At 40.0% G+C, this 21,202-nt stretch overlaps 1 protein-coding gene across 4 annotated transcripts in view; it reads left to right on the top strand.

The window, feature by feature from the left end:
* The first annotated feature begins 704 nt into the window (after positions 1-704).
* Positions 705-21,202, top strand: part of SLC22A16 (solute carrier family 22 member 16) — a 31,087-nt gene continuing 10,589 nt past the window's right edge. The window contains exons 1-4 of one of the 4 annotated variants that reach the window (XM_068184242.1): positions 15,169-15,223; positions 16,246-16,323; positions 17,905-18,381; positions 20,945-21,062. In XM_068184242.1, coding sequence (XP_068040343.1) covers positions 17,945-18,381; positions 20,945-21,062 — 555 coding nt within the window. In that variant the 5' untranslated portion in view covers positions 15,169-15,223; positions 16,246-16,323; positions 17,905-17,944. Of the gene's footprint in view, positions 864-2,081; positions 2,196-15,113; positions 15,224-16,245; positions 16,324-17,904; positions 18,382-20,944; positions 21,063-21,202 lie in introns of those variants that run through there. The other 3 variants (XM_068184241.1, XM_068184244.1, XM_068184243.1) reach the window with 3 other exon arrangements.

The following is a 21,202-nucleotide window of genomic DNA, read 5'->3' as shown; positions in this document are numbered from 1 at the left end:
AACTCGCTTTGCTAATCCTCAAACAAATTCAAAGTGATTATCTTGGCCTCCTATGGGCAAGGCACAAAAGTAAGTCCAAATGCTTCGTTACAAATTTGAGAACTAATGACGGTCAAGCAGATATGGGACATGTTACATATTTTACTTTTATTAAATGATAATTCTATTTTACATTGTGTGCTAAAACTTTGGGGGCAGGGGAGAAAGGTGATGTATCCAAATAGCAGTGCAGATTGTAAGGCTACTAAAAATTATTCTGATATTGCCCTGCGGAAAAAAGAAATGGTTTTACCCTCCTTTAATTCAAAACGTCCATATGAAATACACTCCAGCCTAAATATATTGGATTATTGGATTGTAACAGGAGGATGGTAAGCACATAACTGCCTCCTTTAGTTTCGTTTTAACATGAAAAACATGAAGGGGCTGAGGCGCTCGGTCATGCGGGAGGTCGAACCGCTCGCCCGGGAGCCAAGGCTCCACAGTGGCGACACGGGGGCTGGCACTGGCCCGGAGCCAGCCCGGGGCGCGCAGGGCCGCCACCAAGGGAGTTGCCAGGTCCGGCTCCCGGGTCCCGCTGCCGGGGCCGGCTCCCGGTTCCAGCGGGGAGCTGCTGGGCACGCCCGTTATTCCCGCCCGCCCGCCCGCCCATTCCCCTCGCGGCGGGCGGGGCGCTGGGGCCGGGCGGGCGCTGGGGGCGGGCTGGGGACGGACGGGACGGGACGGGACGGGACGGGACGGGACGGGACAGCGCCTCTTCCCCGCACCGCCGGGACAGCGACGCGGAGGCTCCCGGCTTGCAGCCGCCCCGCCATGGCTCTCAGCTCCGAGCGGCTCTTCGACTCCCTGGGACATTTCGGCAGGTACTGCGGGTGCCCCGCGCACGCGGCTGTCGCACCCGGACATCCCCGTGCGGGGACCGATGGCTGCCCGCGCTGGCCGGGTGTCACGGCTGCCCCACGGGGAGACAGCACCGTGCGCCCGTGCGCTCCCGGCATCGCGCAGGCTGCGGGGCGCTCGCCCAGACACGCCGCGGCCGCCGCACGGGGACCGTCACACGCACGCAGAAAATGACACACGGCACCGCGCTGTATGAGCACACGCGAAACTGACAGGACTGCTGCTTGTATTTGCAGCACTCGACACTCCCCCGCAATGCACTTTTCCACACAGCGCAGCGCTCCACGCGTGTGCTCACTCACACCGCGCAGCACATCCCCGTGTGTGCCGCGCTCGCACAGGCACCACACAGCACCGATCCCACATGGCCTCACAGACCTGCCGGCACCACGTGCGTGCAGCCACCCCGTCACGGCCATGCACTCCTAGACACTTAAAACTCACCCATTTCTTGCACACACACACAGACACACAGACACACAGACACACAGACACACAGACACAGAGCCCCAGGTCTGGAACAGCCTGCACACTTGAGGGGTGACAGAAGGACAGAAGGGCGGGCACAAGCAGTATGCAGGGGAGCACTGTGTGACACTCAGGCTGTTTCTGCTTAGGGACGCAGGGTTGCTGAGTGCAAGAGATGATGTGTTTTTTATTGAGGCTGGGTTTGTTGTCTGTGTTACAGGCATATGGAGCATGTGCATGCATCCTTATCAGCAAGGGTTTACCTGTATGGTAAATGATGTGTGCCTGGTGGCGAGTTTCCTTGATGTGCCTTGTGGCTGTGGGGGGTGTGTGTGTACAGAGGCCTGGGTTTGTTGGATGGATACACAGACATGGCATGTGTGCGTGTTTGTGCTTCTGTAGCTCTGGATGCAAGGCTGGTATCTGAGACTGCTTATAGCAGGTAAAGGAGAAGAAATGTTAGGCAAGGAAATTAAGTTTTAGAGGATATGAATTTTAAGGCTTATGGGTGCACATCCTCACAGTGAGCTCTCTCCTGCACTTCCATGATGTGCTGATCATCACGGGGTTTGCAGGCACACGCTCCTCAGAGCAGATGGCTGGAATAGACCCATGTGCCACAATTTGGCTATGAGTTCAAGCTGTTGAACTGCAGTGTTGTGCTTTCTAACTCGGTGACCAGTGAGCCAGCCTAACCCACAATGTTGGTCTTCTCTCAGGGGCAGGCAGGAGCAGCATTTTGGACAAAGCCTGGGAGCTCCTTGTAATGGTTGAAGTGCCTGAACTGCAGCAGGAGAGGCTCTTGATATCATGTGCAAGCAGTAGTGGTGGGTATCAATAGCCTCTTCAGATGGTTAGGATGGAAAGACGTTTTCTTGCTTAAGTGGCACCTGTGCTTAAATTAGATATTTGGCTAGGCTGTGACTTACAGGCATGCGTATCTGAACAAATCTCATTTGTTATCAATTCTGGGTCAGCCGCAAAAATACCTTCTTCTGTGTGAACTAGGAGAGAAATCCTAGCAAGCAGTTGATTTTGCTGCTGCTGTTGTTTTTCTATTTTGTGCTCTCTGCGGAAAGCAAGCACTTGACACTGAATACTGAAATAACACAAAAGTAGGTATTTTTAAAAGTAGGTATTTTAAAAACTACTCCTTGCAATTAAAAGGAGACCAATTCTACAGCAATTACCTGACATCTAGGGACCAAATTGTTTTGAGATGCAGTTCAATAAGAGCTGCTTTAAGTTTAGGAGCTTTGAGATGAGATGCAGGCTACCAAAATTTGCATAGTCCTGTTAGACTTATGGCTGCTTGAGATTTCAAAGGCCACACTTGTGGTATAGTATAACAGTAATTATAATAGCAGCTTATGGTGGGTGGAGCTATTTAAAAATATCGTAAAAACTTTTTAAAATCCCTTGATAGTGCTAGATAAATTATCCTATTTCATATGAAAAGTTGTTAATAACGGTGACCATTGGGTTAGTTCTGTTCAGTTTGCAGCATCCTGGCACTGAGAGATAATCAGTGATTCATTTCTTCAGTTCAAGCAATTCCCATAAGGCCCATATAACCTATGCACTATATATAGATTCTATAGATTTGACACAGGCAGCTTCTGAGCAATCCAAGCATGACTGTTAGTATTTTGATACTGTTTTGATTTTCTTAAAATCTGAAAGATGCAGTAGAGAATGAGCAGCTGTTCATACATATATAAATACAGAGATAGTGTGCATGCATTTTATATACATGTAATATATAATACCTAGCTGTATATAAGTTATTAATATACAGATAATATAGCTGTATTTATATATAAAATACAGCTATAGCTGTATGTATAGCTGATAATATAGCTGTATTATATATATTATGCCTATATATAAGTTATTAATAGGCAGATAATATTAATAATATTCATTGATTAAGGTTGTGAATTTTACAGAATTGACATTCACATGGATGCTGACAATATTTTGCTTTCCGTTTGGGCTCTCTTTCACAAGCCTCAGTGATGCCATTGTTCTTAATAGGGTCTTGAGACATGCATGAGCAACCATAAACATGCCATGGCTCCTGTGGCCTATGCCATTGGAGGAAGACTTTATGCCTCTGTTTGAATTTGGGCATGGGTAGCATCTGTGGCCTATAAATTCAAGCAGGTTGTTTTAAACATTGTTCTTGAGTCTGTGGAGCATGAGATCACTGGTCACTATTGCAGAGATTGGGTGACAGACAAATAGTGCTGTCTGACTCAGATGGCCTCATCACTAAAGGGTTGCCAAGCCTTAAAGCTCCCAATGTATCTGCAGTGAACTGCACCCTTCTCCCATGCAGCAGATCCTGCCAGACTGCACCTATGGGCTCTCCCTCTCAACCCCCTGCCTCAGCCCCTCTCTGCCCACCCACTCCAAGTCCAAAAACCCTCTCAGGGGCCCATCAGGTAAAGTCAGGTGCAGTCAGACACTGGCTGTCCCTTGCAGGCCCTGTGCTGGGAAAGGAGAGACACGACCAGTGGGCATAAGGCTGGTAGCACAGTGTAGGCATAGTGGGTGGGTGAGCCTTGGGAGATGGCTCACACTGCCTGCACGCTGAATTCCCAGGTAAACTAAAAGACTTCTGATAACTTCAGTGCCTTTAATCTACCAGCAGGACACAAAATGTACGTATGTGGTTGCTGGTGAGAAACAGGCTATGTATTCTGTCACTCTCATCTGCAGCACGGCAGTGTGCTGAGTGGAGACATGATCTAACCAGGAATGACTGTCTAAAGAGAGATCTGGTAAGTGTGGATGAGCGTAAGGATTTGATTTCCCAGCTGGAACGTCTGGTAGCTCTGAGATGCAGCTTACATGGTACGCAGCGTTTTCCTTGTGATTAACAGTTTTCAAATCTTGGCTTATACTTTAGCTAAAAGCAGGTGGTGAAAATTGTCGGGGAGAGAGAGGAAGATTGGGTGTCACTGACACTATTTCCAGATTTTGTAATGAAGTATTTCCAGAATCTTTTAAAATATTGCCTCTTCTTTTGAAATATTCTGTCTTTTACAAAGTTGAGTATGTTACCTAGATTTTCAAATGTTGGTTTTATAAAGAATACATTTTACTAGCAGCTAGACTATCTAATAAATTAAAAATTACTGCTATTTATCTTTACTGAGATATTTATGCATTTATTCAGGTTTTGACATCTTTGCACTGTTGTCTTCTATGAACTTTTTGCTGGAGTTGTGGAGTTGCTACTGCTTGGACTTTAGAAGCAAGCAAACCAAAGATTAGCAATGGCTATTGTGAGGAGGAGGGAAGCAGGGCAGGCTGCCTGTTTGGATAGAGCAGTCACCTGTTCCAGCTAAACATGGGATTTAGTAGACATTAATACACACAGAAACAGTTTCAATGTCTCTTTATTACCCTGGAACTTTTCTAGTGTTTATAAATATATGAGAGAGTCTACTTAGCTAAAAAACTTGCTTGACTTTTGTAGAAATTCTTTGTATTGGACTTCTGCTGACTGCTGCTCAGTGCCATGGTAGCAATATTTGAGTGGCCAGTGCTAACACTGTTTTTCTTCTCCCTACTTTGCAGAGCTTTGGTTCGCTTCTAAAGCTCTCCACCGAACAGTCTGTCTTCTTTTCACATCTTGGAACTTTTCCAGGCTCCTCTTTTCATGCTGTTGCCCTTATCCTCTCTCTTGTTTCACAGCTCAAAGCTTTTGTGATCAGATTACATCTGCAAATTGTGCTGTGTACATTTTACTTCCAGAAATTCTTGGTTTGTGTCAATTAAGAAGGAGTCCCAAGTATCTCAAAGATTGTGCTCACCTCTTCTTTTCACAAAAAGAACACTTTCAAGCAATGATTTTTCACACTCATGTGTTTTACAGATACCTTGAAAGGCTCTTACCCAGCAAAAATATATTTTTCAAGCGAAGAAGTGTGCTTGTTAGATATGGAAAGAAATGGGGTTTTCTTTTTCAAGTTAGTATGGAGAAGCAGGCCATAGTATTAATATTCAGCATTTGAACAGTCAAGTTTAAATTTAAAAAGTGGAAGCATTACAAATTTTTCTCAACTACTAATACATTTAATACTTAGTATAGTCTACGCAAAATTAATATTTTTAAATTATATAATGTGAATTTCTGCTTAACCTTTGAGTAGTTTGCTGAAGATGAACAAAGTGCCGTGGTTTGGAGATTGTTTTCAAAAAAAAAATCCTTTTTTTCCCCCATGTGCTACCTTATACAGTGGAGAAATTCATTGCAACATATCTGTCATTCTGTTTTCAAAATGTACCAGTGGACAGCTGTCGGTCAGAAGAATCTCATATCTAGGTCCTCATTTGGCTCCTAGTCAGGGGTGATGTTTGACAGAAATGTTTGATATGCATTCTTACAACTATGCTATATTATAACATCTGAGTCAGCCTGTACTCATTTCAGATGTTCATAGGATGAAACAGGGGGACTTGGCAGCATTTCTTTTTTCCTCTTTTTTTTTTTTTTTTTTTTTTGTCTGTGTAGGGGGGATATTTTGCTAATAGTACTTAACCTTGTTGGTTGGAAGGCATCGTAATAGCTTTGGAGAACCGAGACAGCCCATGTGTTTTCAGAGAGCAAACTCTAGCAGCCTAAACAAAGGCCTTATTATCTATGCCTGACTAGGCAAAAGTAGAAATATTCTCAAGACTCAGAACCAAAGCTGGATACTGGCAAGTGCTGCAGGACAATGGTGGCAATGTACCAGCAGCATGGTCGGCAGGAGGTTCTAACAGCATTTGCTGGGATCCAGGTCATACTGGGGGCAGTCTAAAGCAAGATCTGCATAGATAAAAGTGTTCTGCCACAGAGCATGCTGGCATCCTCACCCTGGATGTGCTTGCCTGTTTCTGGCTTGAAAAAGTAGATTATAGTAAGAGAAGCAGATGAAAAAGTTGATTGCCATAATAAAAAGATGACTAAATAAAAAGTGGGGTGAAATTGCACCTTTGCTATCCATTTCTTCTCTAAGGCTAGAACCTGCAGTGCAGGCAACACTGAAACTTAAAGCTGGTAAATCAATTATGATTAGTAAACCAGACAGCTGAGATTCACCTCTAAAATGTTGCCAACACCCTAGGGTGGCTTCTAAACCAAGTTGTAGCATAGACACAGTTATGGCAGCATAAGGCAGTTATCACACACATCAAGGAGGTGATGATGAACTCTTTCATCCTAAAATATTATGGTGTGAATGAATATGAAATATGTAGGGCACTGGACAGTGTGTTCCCTGTATTACAATGTCTAGGACAGGGATACCATTCCTATAAAAGCTGTATCAGTAATTTTCTTGCCATACTAAGATATCGCTAAGTTGGAAGGAAATTTTTATTAAAGGCCTTACTCATGGAAAGTTTGAATTTCTTGCAGAAAGTAAAATCATGCAAGCTGAAAACACCTTTAAATTTAGGGAATTTTTGGAAGGCCCCAGGAGCCTTTAGCACATTCTGTGACAATTTCTGTGCCGCCATTTTGCTATACACAACAAGGATGGTACTGAGATACATACACTGCTGATGTTTTATTTATTATAACTTGAGGCACAAAACTCTAGCAGCGGAACAAGAACATGAGACCCTCAACTTATGAGGAAGTTATGTAAATATGGAAAAAAATAGCAAGCCAGAGAAGATATCAGCTGAGGTAGCTATATCTTGGTTACAATTGCAAGACTGGAAAAAGTGTGATGAAAAATTGTAGAAGACGGAGATTTACAAGTCCTAATAATGATAGTTTGTCCGTCAATGTACCATATTAAGATATACATTAGCAGATTAGCTAATGCAGAGCAGATGTTCTTTGAAAATCACATGTGGTGAAAATGTGGTTTGAGGAATCTAGAAGCACCATCCATTGGATGAACCCTTTCCTCAGGAAAATGTTTTCATCAAGAGCTGAAGTTAGGTTTCCTCTTCCTATTATCTGGAGGCATTTCCATTAGGTAGCTGCATCAAAGGTGCAGCTGCAGCAGTGGTGCTGAGACAAGAATACAGGACAAGCCCTGAAGGATAGATGGAAAAGGCCAATAAGGCAGCAAGAAGTAGAAAAGAAGTGCTGAAAAGGTGCTTCAAAGAACTGGGAATAATTTGCTGCTCTATAAAGAGCAATCAGCACCACACTTTGGATGGAGTTCAGTGCCATTTAAATGAGTTATATCCATGATGGCCTGAACTTTTCCAGCTGTGTTGTGACTTTGTTCTCCTCTCTAAGTTGTGAAAGAGATATGGAAGCATCTAAATTCCTACCTGATACATCTGTAAAAGTCTGTTCTAGCTGTGTGCGGAATCAGCTGTCCAAATCAAAGCACTAGAGAGCTCACCTCAGCATCTTTACAGGCTTGTAGTGTAAACTTCAGACGCCTGTAAAGTCACCTTGTCCAGAGGGAGAATTGGACTGTTAAGGGCATGACCCCTCTATCTTGTTTTCACTATGTGGTTTAGGACAAGGTAAATCCTGGATTGTGTGTGATTCCCCACCAAGTGGAAAGGGGATCTAGAGAAATAGTATAGATGTATATGGATTGCATACTGTATACATTATATTGCATCTACATGAACTGTGAACTGCAAGCATGGTAAAATTATACTGATTTCATTTAAATAATTTATAATTTATATTTAGGTATCATATTTCAGAACAAATTGTTGTTTGATCTTTTTTCCTGTGTCTTTAGAACTGGTGTGTGTCAGCAGAGCTGGGAATACCATAAAGTTGATACAGCTCCACCTTTCTGAGAGAGATAATACATGTTAGTTCCAGGTTCAGAGAAACTGGAACCTCATCTCATTTACATCTGTATTTTAGGCTTCTCAAAGGACTGACATCCTTTGTAGATCATGTAGCCAACCTTGGTTCTGTCTCACTCATTGAGAATAGAGGGGGCAGTTAGTACAAAAGTAGATTTATGTAGAAGAATCCTGGTAGGTCTGAGCAGAATTTGGCTTCTTTATTTTTGTGGAGAGTGGGACCTCTCAATTGCTTGTAAATATTAATGTGCAGTTAGAATATAGGATTATTCCAGATCATTCCCTTGGATGAGATACCTTAAGGAAAAGACTCAAGGAAAGAACCTGACAGTACTGTGGAAGTAAAGAATGGGTTATGCATTTACAGTGAAGAGGAACAGTTTGGAGGGAAGATGAGGCACAAACCTGCAAAAGAAGCTGAAAGTCCTCTCGCTGTCCGTAGCTGTGGACCCATCTTTTCTGTGGGTTTAGAAATAACTTTCCTTGTCTTGGGGAAGATGTGCTGTCAGGGCTATTAACCTGAGCCCTCCCAAGAGCTCCTGAACCATTGGAGGGTCATCAGCATAGACTCCTGAAGAGAGAGGAAGAAAGGAGATACATTTTACTCCTCTTCCTATCCAAACTGAGTTTTAACAAAGCCTGTAGAAGACTTTGTTACAGAGAGGGAGAAGAGCTGTCTATGTGGAGGCCATTTTATTTCTCATGTACTACATAGCCACTAAGTACAGGTGTGCTTAAACAATTCCAGAAGCTAAAGCATGCTTAACAGAAGAAAATAATTTGACCATACAAGACCCTGCATTAAATTGAATCTCTTTATTCAAGCTGTAGAGATACAGAATTGAAAATGTAGGATTCCATATAGGTAGGATTGCAACTGGCAGTATTCTCTTCAACAGAAAAGAATCTGTGGCTGACACTGAGTTGCCTTTTCTGAAGTGATGCCTTGATTTACATGTTGACTTTGTCCCAAATTTTAGAAGACAGAGTTATCTGACACTTAATTCCTTTAATGTAATGTCTTGTTATGTGATATTTTTTTTTAAATGAAATATTCAAAAAAAGCTAATAAAGCAAAGGTATCTACTTCAGCTTTTCGATTTTTCTTTTGATGAAGAGTCACTATAGTGAATGCCAGAATTAACAAAGAACATTGTGAGAGTTGCAAATGGAGCCAGAGAGAATAAAATGACACATTATCTAGTATAAACTGCTTTATGTAGCTCATAGAAATAGACTAAATTACCTTAACCGTATTCAAGGCTGCAAAAGTAATGCTATGGATAAAATCACTGCTTATATTAAGGAAGATTTACAGAATGGAGCAACCCAAAATTCCATTATATTTCTCTCAAGTATTTATAGAAATGATTCAAACATACTTTGATCCATGGAGCTAATATTCCATATTATTTCTGACTGAAAACTCAGAAGATACTCATAGGTACAGGAACAGCTACAAACATTCCCTAGGAAAGTGATGTCCAGTGTTCTTAAATTAATTACACAGACTCCTCACTTGTTTTACATTTTTCCAGAGAACTTCCAAAAATCTGTAAGAATAAGTAATTTTGCAATCATTTTCCAGGAAGGAATAAAATTTCAAATACAGAAATTTAAAACATTGGGTAGTATGCTTAACAATGTGTGGCAGGATGTGAAGGGAATTTATGTAGAATTTTTACCAAAAATGAGCGGTCTGTTTCCAGATCTTCTTGGGTTTGACTATAAATAGGAAACAACAACAACAAAAAAAGAGTGCTTAAAAGGCATAATAGACCTATGAGAACTGTAAGGCTTAATTACTCTGTAAATTAATTTTTAAAAAATAGATTGCTCATAGCTTCAGAATAGGCAGTTTTCACCACTCTGAAGTAGATATTCAGCTCATGTGTTTGTACTGTCAGCTGCAAGAGATTCAAGGTTTTGCAGAATAAATATGTAAATAGAATAACAGAGGAGTAAGAATGTAATTAGTATTACAACCAGTTAGTTTTATTTCAGGATTATAGAAAGAAAAACAAAGGTAAAATAAATATAATCTAGTTTGAGCACAGTTAGTCCATTGTGTCAGCAATGCAACCAGCAGAAAGCATCCTATTTCCTAAACAGGAAAGGAAGAATGAAATATAACTGTCTATACATTAAATACTACCTATGTCTATAGTTAGATGGAATCTCAATAAAAACACTGAAATTCTTTTAGACACTTTACAGATTATGATGGGAAATGATTTGCTTACATAAGCTGATGGAAACTATACAGTGTGGAAGGGAATGAAATACCTAATTTGGATTTGTCCATGAAAAACAGGCTGACCAAAAGAAAACAGTGTTACCAGAGAAAAACTGGAATTGAGTTTTCCCTGTGGCAAGTAATGATAGTGATACATCATGCAGAGTACATGCTAATTTTCTAAATGGTAGATGTTTATAGAAATGCCATTCCTGGAATAGAAACTTCCAAGTACAGAGCCTGAAGTGTTACTACTGTTGAAGTGTAACCACTCTGCTGTGTGTAACACTAGTCCAAATTATTCCAAAACAAAGCTAAATCACTTACAAACTGCATGGTCATGCTCTTTCTTAATTAAATTACCTGGCATATGTCCTTAACCCGTGTATAGCAGAAAGGACAAGTGGGTAACGAGAATAGAATTGTTGGAATTGCTGTTGCTCCTAGTGGTGTGCTCTCCCTTAATCAGAAGTTGCTTTCCCAGGAAAGTCGAGTGGAATGTTTATGTGTACCTTGGTTGTTGAGTGCAAATCCAAAGCCTCTGTGTCTTTCCCAGGTTCACTGCCATTGAATGAGAAGGTTGGGCATTGGGCTGGAGTGGCTGAGCCATGATCACACCATTTTCCTGGCTGGCTCTTCCCTGGGGCAGCCACCCTTGGCAGGGGGGCAGCAAGAAACTCTGGGGCACCTTTAGCAGCAGCTCCCTTTCAGCTGTGCGTGGCTGTCCATAGGTGAAAGCTGTGCTACTCAACTGTTGAAACCCAGCAATATTTATTATTTTGGCACAGGTGATGACAGGAACCTTATGTGCCTGACCTAAATAGTCAAAATGAAGAACTGTAGAACTGTTCTATTAAGTTTCAATATATATATATATATATATAAGTATAGCCCTTAATTCTGTAGCACTGTTTCTTTATTTTCATGCTGATGTGATTTCCTTCATCTGTCATACCAAATGCAGAGTAGTCAGCAGCCAATGTATTTTTCTTCTTGACTCTGGTGAACAAATGCTGAACTTGTCTTAATCAAAGGCAAATGTGCATAAGTTTAATGGGATAGAAGTGAATTCTTGAGAGAATCAGTTTTAAATGTAAGAATGATTTGGTGTCTGATGTTTGGTGACTGCACATTGGTGCACACATTGTTGTCAATGATGGTAACATTTAATTCCTGAGGTCTTCCTGATCTCCACAGTTTCCTTTATTCGTGTTTCATCTGTGCTGTTGATAGGTTTAAACTGGACATCAAACACAGCATCTTCTGCCTCTGAAAACAAATTCTGGCAATAACCATGTGGGCTGAGACTCTCAGCATAGTTCAAACTGACTTAGGAGGGAAGGAGTTTAGTTAGGAGGGAAGGAAGTTTATTCTTGACACCATTAGTCAAATAAGGTTGTGCATGTTGTATATTTAAGGCTGCTTCCAAATCTGCATCTCTGCACCATAGCAAAAATACTCTTGAGTCACATTCAGTTTCTTTCCTCTCAAAAGATAAATGTGGAAATGCATCATAGCTTTTTGGTTTAGAGTGGAAAGAATGCTGAATGGCTTTTCTCACATGAAAAAAACCAAACAAAAATCCGATCAACCCAGGATGGAATACAGAGGTTAAAGTGGTTACTGAACACAAATTCTTTCAGTAATAGTAAATATCTGGAAATTTCTTTCCACTGAATCTATCCTGTTGAGTGTACACTGCACAACAAAAACGTACTGTGTTTTCTGACTTAAGCAACTTACAGATGAGGTCGTTGACAAGACAAGCAGTAAAAAATAGTTCTTATAAAGCCTGTGGAGTAGTACGAATATTTTGCTAATCACAGAACAGTTTTGTGAGTCTATTCTACACCAAAATTATTTAAAATGTTTGTATTAGATTTTGATGAGTATCTGGTAATTTCTCCTCATCTCTTTTTGATGGACAAACAAGGAAATCAGAATCATATTTTATTTAACATAAAATTAGTGTCCAATAGCAAGTCTTGTCCCTGCTGTACACTGCAATAACTGACAATGCTAAAAGTACTCTGAGGCTGGGGATTTATTCTCTAACATATATGTGGCAATGTGCACTTCAAGTACTTTTTGTGTGCGAGATAGATGACTTTCCAAATAGACTGGTGTGGATAATTTGCATGGATGTAATATAAATTAGACTGAAAAACTAGTCTAGCTTATTGGTTTTGTGTTTCATTTAAAAAAAAATTAAATATCTATTTTGACTTTTTTATTCAAGTCAGATCAGTTTGCCAAACAAAGTTCACAGATTGTCCACAAAAGAAATACCACCACAGCTGAGGCTGGAGTGAACTGGGTCTCAAGGGGGGAATAAACAGTGGCAAAAGAGAAGGGAGAAAATATCTTGCAGTGACAGTGCCACAGAGATGTTGTACCATGAGATTACAGCCAGAGCAACAGTGGTCTGAGATCCAGTTCATTGTCTTTATGGAACAGTATTTCTCATATTCAGGTAGTGACATGATATTACCAGTTGCTTTTCTTCCTGATCTTTGAATTTGTGCAGAAGAAGTAGAAAATGCAAAAAACTTTTTTTACTATAAGCTACAGAGTGAAAAAAAAAATACTGTGGAGAAATATCACAAATATTTTGAGAGGGACTGGAATGTTTTCATGTTGTGTCTTGCTTTTGTGAAGACAATTTTAGGCTCATTTGACTTCTGGCATTCATTAGGCTTCTCTATACTGGAGCAGTAACCTATAAAGGCTTCTTGACTTCTATATTTGACACTCCTGGCAAGAGTGACAAAATGTACTTGCCAAATAATTATCTCCCATGGCAAGTCACTGAAGAGATGGAAAAACACTGAGAGAAATTATCATACCTTTTAGGACAAGTCATCATGTTCACAGAACTTTTTTTAAAATGGCAAAAAGTGGGTTTTTTAAAAAGGAAAACATATCTGTAAAATAGGTTAGATTATTTGCAACAATATATGTTTTATAATCTGTTATGTGTATGTGAAGATGACTGGTATCTAAAATCCTACTGGTAAAATCTGCACTTTTTGAGATCAGTCCTGGAAAATAAATCACAGAATTCACTTTCTTTTGTTGAATTTCAATAGTGTTTTCTGCTCCTGCAATGGTATTTTCTTACCATTTTGATGCATGAACAAAAGTATTTCTTTATTGAGGGAAATTTAACTTTTAACATTGAGTTTGGTGTGGTTAATAAAGGGATTATAGTATATATTTGTCTGCAACAGAGAGCTTTAAGCTCAGTAATAAAGGACTCCCTTATCAGTTTGGTGTTCTTAAATTAAGAGTTCGTGAAGAAGTTAATAATTTACAGTGGGGAGCAAGGACAGCCTAGACTTTACCCTGTACCAGTACAGGTCAGTGAAGTGCATGACCTGTAGATGTTGTGCCGTGACCTCCTGGCCCCGCACAGCATCCGGGGAGCTGCTCCGGGCTCCCGCAAATGCCGGAGGCTGCTGGGCCACGGCATGACCATGAGCCAAGGACCTGTCCCAGGGCTCTGAGATGGGGGCAGGGCATTCACATGGCCACAGCACAGGGTCTGAGATGCAACTCATGTACCCAGGGGTTCAAAGGGAGGCATCCCAGGTGGCAACAGAGGAGGCAGCAGCTCTATGCTCCTCCTCGCTCAGCACTCTGTCACCCCAGTCCAGCAACCCTCTGTCTCCCCTGATGCTGGACCTGTGTCTTTGTTCCTTTTCAATCTCCAGCTGGTCTGGAAAGCAAAATTCCATGAACCTGTAGTATTCTCCCGTCACCTCCTATCCCTACATACTTACATTCCTACATCCCTACACACTGACCTCCCTACACACTTTTTATTCTTTCCCTATGTTGTCTCTAATGGTCCAATTCATTCCTCTTTGGTAACTATACAGGTTAAGGAATTTCCTGACATTTATACCACTGGTCTTTCTGGAAGAAAAGCTCTTCCTACCCATGGGAGATTGCCAGAAGCTCATAAGGTGGGGCTTTTCAATCTAGGACCAGTGGGAATGCTGTTAAAACACTGCTCTAGTCAGCAGTGGGTTTTTCCTTCACAGCAAAACAGGGCTTTCAGGATCGTTTTTCTGTGTTTTGTATATACAAAAATATGCACATACAGAGTATATACAGAGAAGGGCTTAGCCAGCCCAGTGTGGAATTTTACAGGAGACAGCAGTAAATAGTTTTTGCAGGCAGGGACGCAGCCTGTTAGTGTGGTACAGAGTGCCTTCATACCCTGGTGTTTCCAAATGCTTTTCTAACTTCACATCAGGCCTTATTCCTCCCTATCCCAGCTCCCCCTGCCTGCTCATTGGCTCTTTTATTGAGCAGGTAGAGGTTAAAATCTGCAGTGCAATCCTGCCTGCAAAATTCTGATCAACATGGTCATTTTGCTGTAAAAACCCATTTTCCTATTTTTAAATGAAGTCATATTCAGCATAAATTATCTCTGTTCATGTATATCTGGTATTCTGACTTATTGTGTTTGCTTAACATTGATGCTGCAAATTAGGTAAGAAAAATAATGATGCTACAGAGTGGATTTCTTTGTTGAAACTGATTAAGATTTTCATAACATTGGAAACGGAAGGATGTTTTTACAAGAATAAGCTATATCTAATTGTAAGTGAAACTCTTGAAAGATGGGTGAAATATTGTATGACAGATATTTCTTTAAAATGAATCCTGTATTGCTTTTTACAGAGGTGGATAGAAAGGACACAAAGAAAAGGAAAGGGTAACAGACTGCAGTTAGTATGGTCATAGGCAATAACAGGAGGAGGAGGAGAACTGAGAATTCTGTACAATGAAGTGATAAAAGAAAAGGAAGATTTATTCAAGGTTGTACCAGGGTGTTTTATAAGCTAATAATAGTCTTATATTTGAAAAGGGGACATAGAGATTAGATTTAATGAGAAACTTTCCAACAGAAAGATTTGACAGTGGAGCGGTCTATCAAAATGGTCATTGAAGTATGATCACAAGAAATGTTCAGGAAGAGATAAAACTCTCAAGTGAGTAGTGAGAGCAGAGATTAACTAGACCTGCTCATAGCCTTGGTGATACTGTTGGGCTTTGAATTTGTAAAAATTTCTGTAGTGGATTGTTTCATGCCATCTTCTCAGACTGTATCCTTGATAAAGTTGTTATCTCCCTTAAGCCTCTCTGACAAAAAAAGGCATAAATATATTTTTCCTACTCACTCTTACTGAGATGAAGATAAATGATGATCCTGATATTTCTTGTATTGAAAGAACTGATTAGGAAACTTAGGAGGTGTGTATGAAAGTTTGAAATTACTTCATTCTCCCTCTCTCTCAGAAATACCAATTGGATTATTTGACACTGCAATTTTCTAATGCATAATGACAGATATTGCAAGTACTGGGGACCCTGATTCCAAGTATGCCACTTTTCACTAGCTAGTAGAAGATGCAAGTGACAGCTTCTAGGGGTTAAATTCACTATTATCTCTTTCTAGCATTCTGCATACTGCAACAGTAGCCCAGGTTGTTGAATTTGGTCATGCTCTGCTATTTTTAAAATGAATTTGTGTCTTTTGATGGGGACAGTTTGAAATGAAACTAGAGAAGAGGAACTAAAAAAACATTGTGACCATATTTGTCGGCATCAATAGGGTCTCAAGGGTTACATTTCAAAATAACCTTTGTTTTTTTTTATGGTCCAAGATAGCTCAAACACCTTTCAGCGCAGTTTCGGCCTTGCTTTGATCTATGGCTAGCTACTTAATCCCCCAAGAAGCTGTTCTCTCTCGAGAGAATTGATAGACTTAAAGGGTTGCTGTGGTTATGTTGGTTATGGTCAGTTTCTCCTGACCATATCTTTCGGTTTTGTTCGGGAAGGAGCAGCACAGCACCTGTGTGAGGATTGCCTTGCAGAATCCTCCAGAGGGAAGTGGAGCCAGATTTTGAGCTGCCACCGTGGGTTTAGCAATACAACTCACTCCTCAGACTTCTGTAGAAAAGTCAATAGAGCTGTTAGTCAAGAGAAAGGGGGATAAAAAGCACTGCAGCAGAAGGACAGCAATGTCAAATGCCATTGGAAGGACAGGATAGGCCACGGGGTTTGCATTTACCAATGAAATAAGAATCAAGCTAAAAGGCACAGGAGAATGAGGATGGTGAATGGAGGTGTGTTTCACAAGAGAACTGTTTTATTGGAAAGGTTAATTGGGTACTAAGACAATGTAGCCAGTAAATTCTGCTTCAATACTTTGTTTATAGATAGTTTCAAAATTATTTAGAAATTTTGATGATAGATTTAAAAGTCCTAGGGTATGTACTGTTGAGATCTATATTATGGGAATTCATGGCTAGATTAGAAAGATTTTGGAGAAGGAGTATCTAGAGTCTGGATTTGTTACAGGGATTGGAATTGGTCTGACTTTTCCCAAAAGACATTTCAAGGCAATAGGTTTTAGACATTATTTCCTGTAACTTCAGTAGATACCACACTGCCAAGGCCTGCTGTGTCCTGCAGTAAGAATGTATGTATAGAAGCTCATTGAATACTTCTTCAAATTATTGCAATTGATTGGCCTTCAGGAAATAAAAAAGGGAGGAGAACAAAAGCTTTTTTGTTTTTTCTGAACAGATGTTGTAATAATTATATGCATAATTTAAACATTTAATTGAGAAAATGACTCCTCATGCTTAAATTATCAGAAATTGTCTACAATTTGCATACAGTGACACTAGAGTTCATTGCAAGTCTTTTGAAATTCTGAACACGTGCAATTATTTTTACTAAGATTTACTTGCATCTCAAGCAAGTTTTAAAAGTTGTTCAAATGCCAAAATTCAGGTTATGCATAAAACATTCTTTTACTTGGTTTGCTTTATGATACAATCTTTAATGGATAACTGCACACCCTGTTTAAGCCAAAACCCAACCCAGTTCAGAGCTCTGTTTTGCTACAGAACATTTCACATTGTTCAGATTCTATCTTCTACGTGTGTCTACATGTATTCTCTCTTTGTCTTCTGGCTGCAATAAAGAGAGATGGAAAATAGATGGAATTCAGCTATAGAGATACAATTAGGTGGAATGAGGGTCATAATGTGTTTGGTTTTTTTACTTGATGCACATATTTCTATCCCCAAGAACCTGAGGTTGCAATATTTTGGTTTTTCTATGTATTCAAGTAATTTAAGGCCTTATTTTAAGGGGATGTGCTACAGAGAATTGAAGGGTGGAAGGCTGCTTAAAACTAAGTGCTTAAGGTCAGAACTGTTTCATTTTAAATTGTTTTCTCTGTATGACTGAACACATAACTAAGAGCAGCACTCATTTTTTAACAATAGATTCCTAACTGTGGATCTTTTTCTCATCTTTCTCATCTCTCTTGTAGAGATTAGCTAATACTGAAGCAGCACCACACAACAAAACACTAGACATGTTAATGATAACTCCATTTACTGATCTACCCAAACAATTATGCTGAATATTTTTTCATATATAGAGGGCTTTTCCTCAGTAAAATGTTTTCTTTCCCTTCACAGATTTCAAGCATGTGTTTACTTTGCATCTGTCTTTCAAGCTATGTCATGTGGTATCCATTACTTAGCATCTGTGTTCATGGCTGTTACTCCTAACTTTGTATGTGGGTTCCCTGGAAATGTGAGTAGTGTTCTTTTCCACAACTCCTCTGCATCGAGTATAGAGGACATCTGGACACTATGGACATCCACAGAAAACTACATTGTAGTCCAGCTGGAAAATGGAGAAATTTGGGAACTTGATCAATGCAGCAGGTCCAAACGAGAAGTCAGTTTGGATCTGGCATACGAATACAAAGGCAACAAGTCTGTATTTCCTTGTTCTGATGGATTTCTCTATGATGATACAAAGTGGAAGAGCACTGTTGTTACGCAGTGGGATCTGGTCTGTGACCGAGAATGGCTTGCAAAATTAATCCAGCCGATGTTCATGCTTGGAGTCTTGATTGGAGCAGTGATTTTTGGTGACATCGCTGACAGGTAAAGTGCCGTCCTCTGAAAATTGTTGCTTCAGACTTTAGCAACTCCATGTGTATCTACGTGTTTTTGTTGTTTCCATTCATTGTGTATTCATAACTACATATGAATACTATATTCAGGAGGTTTGGATATTGCTTTATTCACAGATCTGTTTAACTTGGTTTCTTTTTCCTACAACAAGTCCTAATTTTAAAATGTATTCTCAAGTCATTTGCTTTTAAAACTTTTTCACACTTTCTCATCCATTGTTCCAGGCCTTGATCCCTGAAATTGCCCTGTGTAGCTAGTATTTGCCTTTAAATTTTTATTTATTTGTTTGTTTGTTTACTTATTTTGACAGGAATAGCAACAGCTCATTGTAATAGCAATGGTAAAACCTGGGAGTAGATTTTTACCTCATTTTTCATGAGAAAAGGTTCCTCGTGGAAATGCAGATTTTTTTTTTTTTTTTTTTTTTGTAATATGACAAACAGCTGAAGGGCTACTAGAAGGTTAAATATCATGTATTTGAAAATCACCTTTCCTAACTTCTGTCATGAGTACAGCTCAATGGAGCTGATGCAAAGGCTTTGAAGGTTTAATCAAGTATATTCTTCTTAAAATAAATACCCATATACTATTGTTCCTTGCTGTCCAGTTGTAGGTTTTCCCTGAAAAATTAGCTTAAACTTCAGTCTCTTGAAAGCTTGTGAACATACAAGGCAAAATGGGTGTGGGTGAGCTGTGCTGTAGCTTCACTCATTTACTAGCATGTACAAAGTTCTGTTTGAGCACGAGGAGCATCAGTCCTGGAGGGACTCAACGCCAGCAGTCTCTTGCTCACAGTTCCAAGGCCCATTCCTGTCCAATGCTTCCTCCCTGAGTGTTATCTCAGACCATGCACTGAAATCCAGCATCAGAGCTGGACTGAGAAGCAACAGCGAGCCTCAGGGTGTACATCTGTGGCCTCCTGCCTCAGCTGGTTTTCTCTCTCAACACGAACAGGCATATTCCTGCCTCAGAGAGCACCCAGCCATGCCCGCCTGTCCATATGAGAATCAAATATCCAAGTTATGTTGAACTTAGCTTTGTATTGGGCACCTTCTGTACCTGTGCTTTGCTTTGAAGGCAGGTTTAGAGTTATTTATGTCCTTCTATAAAGGAGCTTGTTGACTGACAGTTCTGTTGGGTGGAGAGTGACATTTCGTCCCACATCTAAGAGTGTGAGCAGAACAAGGAGATCAGACGTGCCGTTTTCTGATTTTCCTTCATTAGCACAACACTACAGTGTGACAGTCACAACATGGGAATACAAACGCAATGATGAATTTTTCTTTTTTGGCTTTTAGAACACATGGAATCAATCTGCCTCCCAATCCCAGGCTTTGTAAAACTGTATTTAATACAAAACCAGAATATAATGCCAACATCTGGTTTTAGTCCATTTAAATAATTCATAACTTTATTAGTTAAAACTTGGATATGATTTATAAGGTTAGGATTGTATTGTTCTCATTTCCATTAATTCAACCCATGGACAACCAGTTAAGATAATACACACATTCTGAGTTACAGATTTACAGCTGCAGAATTTACAGCTGCGAGTTATTATTTTCTGACACATCCTGGCTCATGGGAAATAAGCTTGTGTATCCCTCCCATTACCAATTAACAGATTTCCCAACAGAAGAGCTCAGATAGCTAAGACTTACTGGGATCTTTCCTGGCGGGGATCAAAGACTAAATCATGACTTCAGGTCAAGGTTGGGAAAAAACAGGAGGCATTTTACTGGAGTACAAAATACTCACATAAAAAAACAGTCCAAAAGTCCTCAAACTCTCTGTCTAAAAGTAATATCCCCATTTGTGAAAAGCTGTTTGCAATGGAGGAGGAAATAAGAACCAAGGAATTATTATCAGGGAAGAAAAATAATTCCACGCAGTTTGTGTTACAAAGCATTTGTAGTTAGAATGTAGTGAATTCCCAATGAAGTCTTGTATATCTACTGCTGCAGCTAGTATTTAACATGATTTTTTTGCCATTAGTTTACTTTCCTCCTGAATTTCTGTGGTTTTATATACATGTATATGTGATGTCAGAAATCAGAAAATGATGGAGAACTGTGTGATTGTCATTTGTAAGAGAATTCAATTTTAAAGAACTGAACAAAGGTACAGAGACCTTTTATTATTATCCAAATTGGTCGTTTCTTTGACAAAAGATGGCATATGTTATCACAGCTAACTTTTGTCAGAAATTATTAACATGATGCTACTTAATATATCTGAAAAACTGATTTATGTCCTCATAAATAAGTGTAAAATTACCAATCAGTTATGTAGAAGTTAAAACTGGAGGTGAACATATGTAATCCTTACTGCACATTGCTTCCAGCCAAGAATTGTGGAATGGAAGTTCCATTTATCCTTTTTCTTGGAAGCTGGAATTATTGACAATACAGGTAACTAAACCAAAATTTCTGTGGTGAGTTATTAACTTCCATCTAGACTCTCTGGAGCTGCAGGTGTATTTTAATAGAATGCTTGTGGTTATTGATGATTTTATTACTGCTGTGATTTGCAGACTGGGAAGACAACGTGTTATATGGTTCACAAGTGCTGGTCAGTTTGTATTTGGCATTGCAGTGGCCTTCACGTTTGACTACTACAGTTTTGTGACTGTGCGCTTTCTCCTCGCTATGGTAAGAAAGGAAGTTCACCCTGGCCCTTTTCCATGTCATTTCTTACCCCTTCTCAGGAAAACCTCCCTTTTGTTATTATTTCCTCTCCTACTTCATTATTCTAAAGCCCCGTCTGTTGCACTTATTTCAGCAGAGCAGGG

This window comes from Anomalospiza imberbis, chromosome 3, assembly GCF_031753505.1.
Source record: "Anomalospiza imberbis isolate Cuckoo-Finch-1a 21T00152 chromosome 3, ASM3175350v1, whole genome shotgun sequence".
Taxonomy (NCBI): Eukaryota; Metazoa; Chordata; class Aves; order Passeriformes; family Viduidae; genus Anomalospiza; species Anomalospiza imberbis.
The sequence above is the reverse complement of the archived record's forward strand: the minus strand, read 5'-3'. Positions and strand labels throughout refer to the sequence as shown.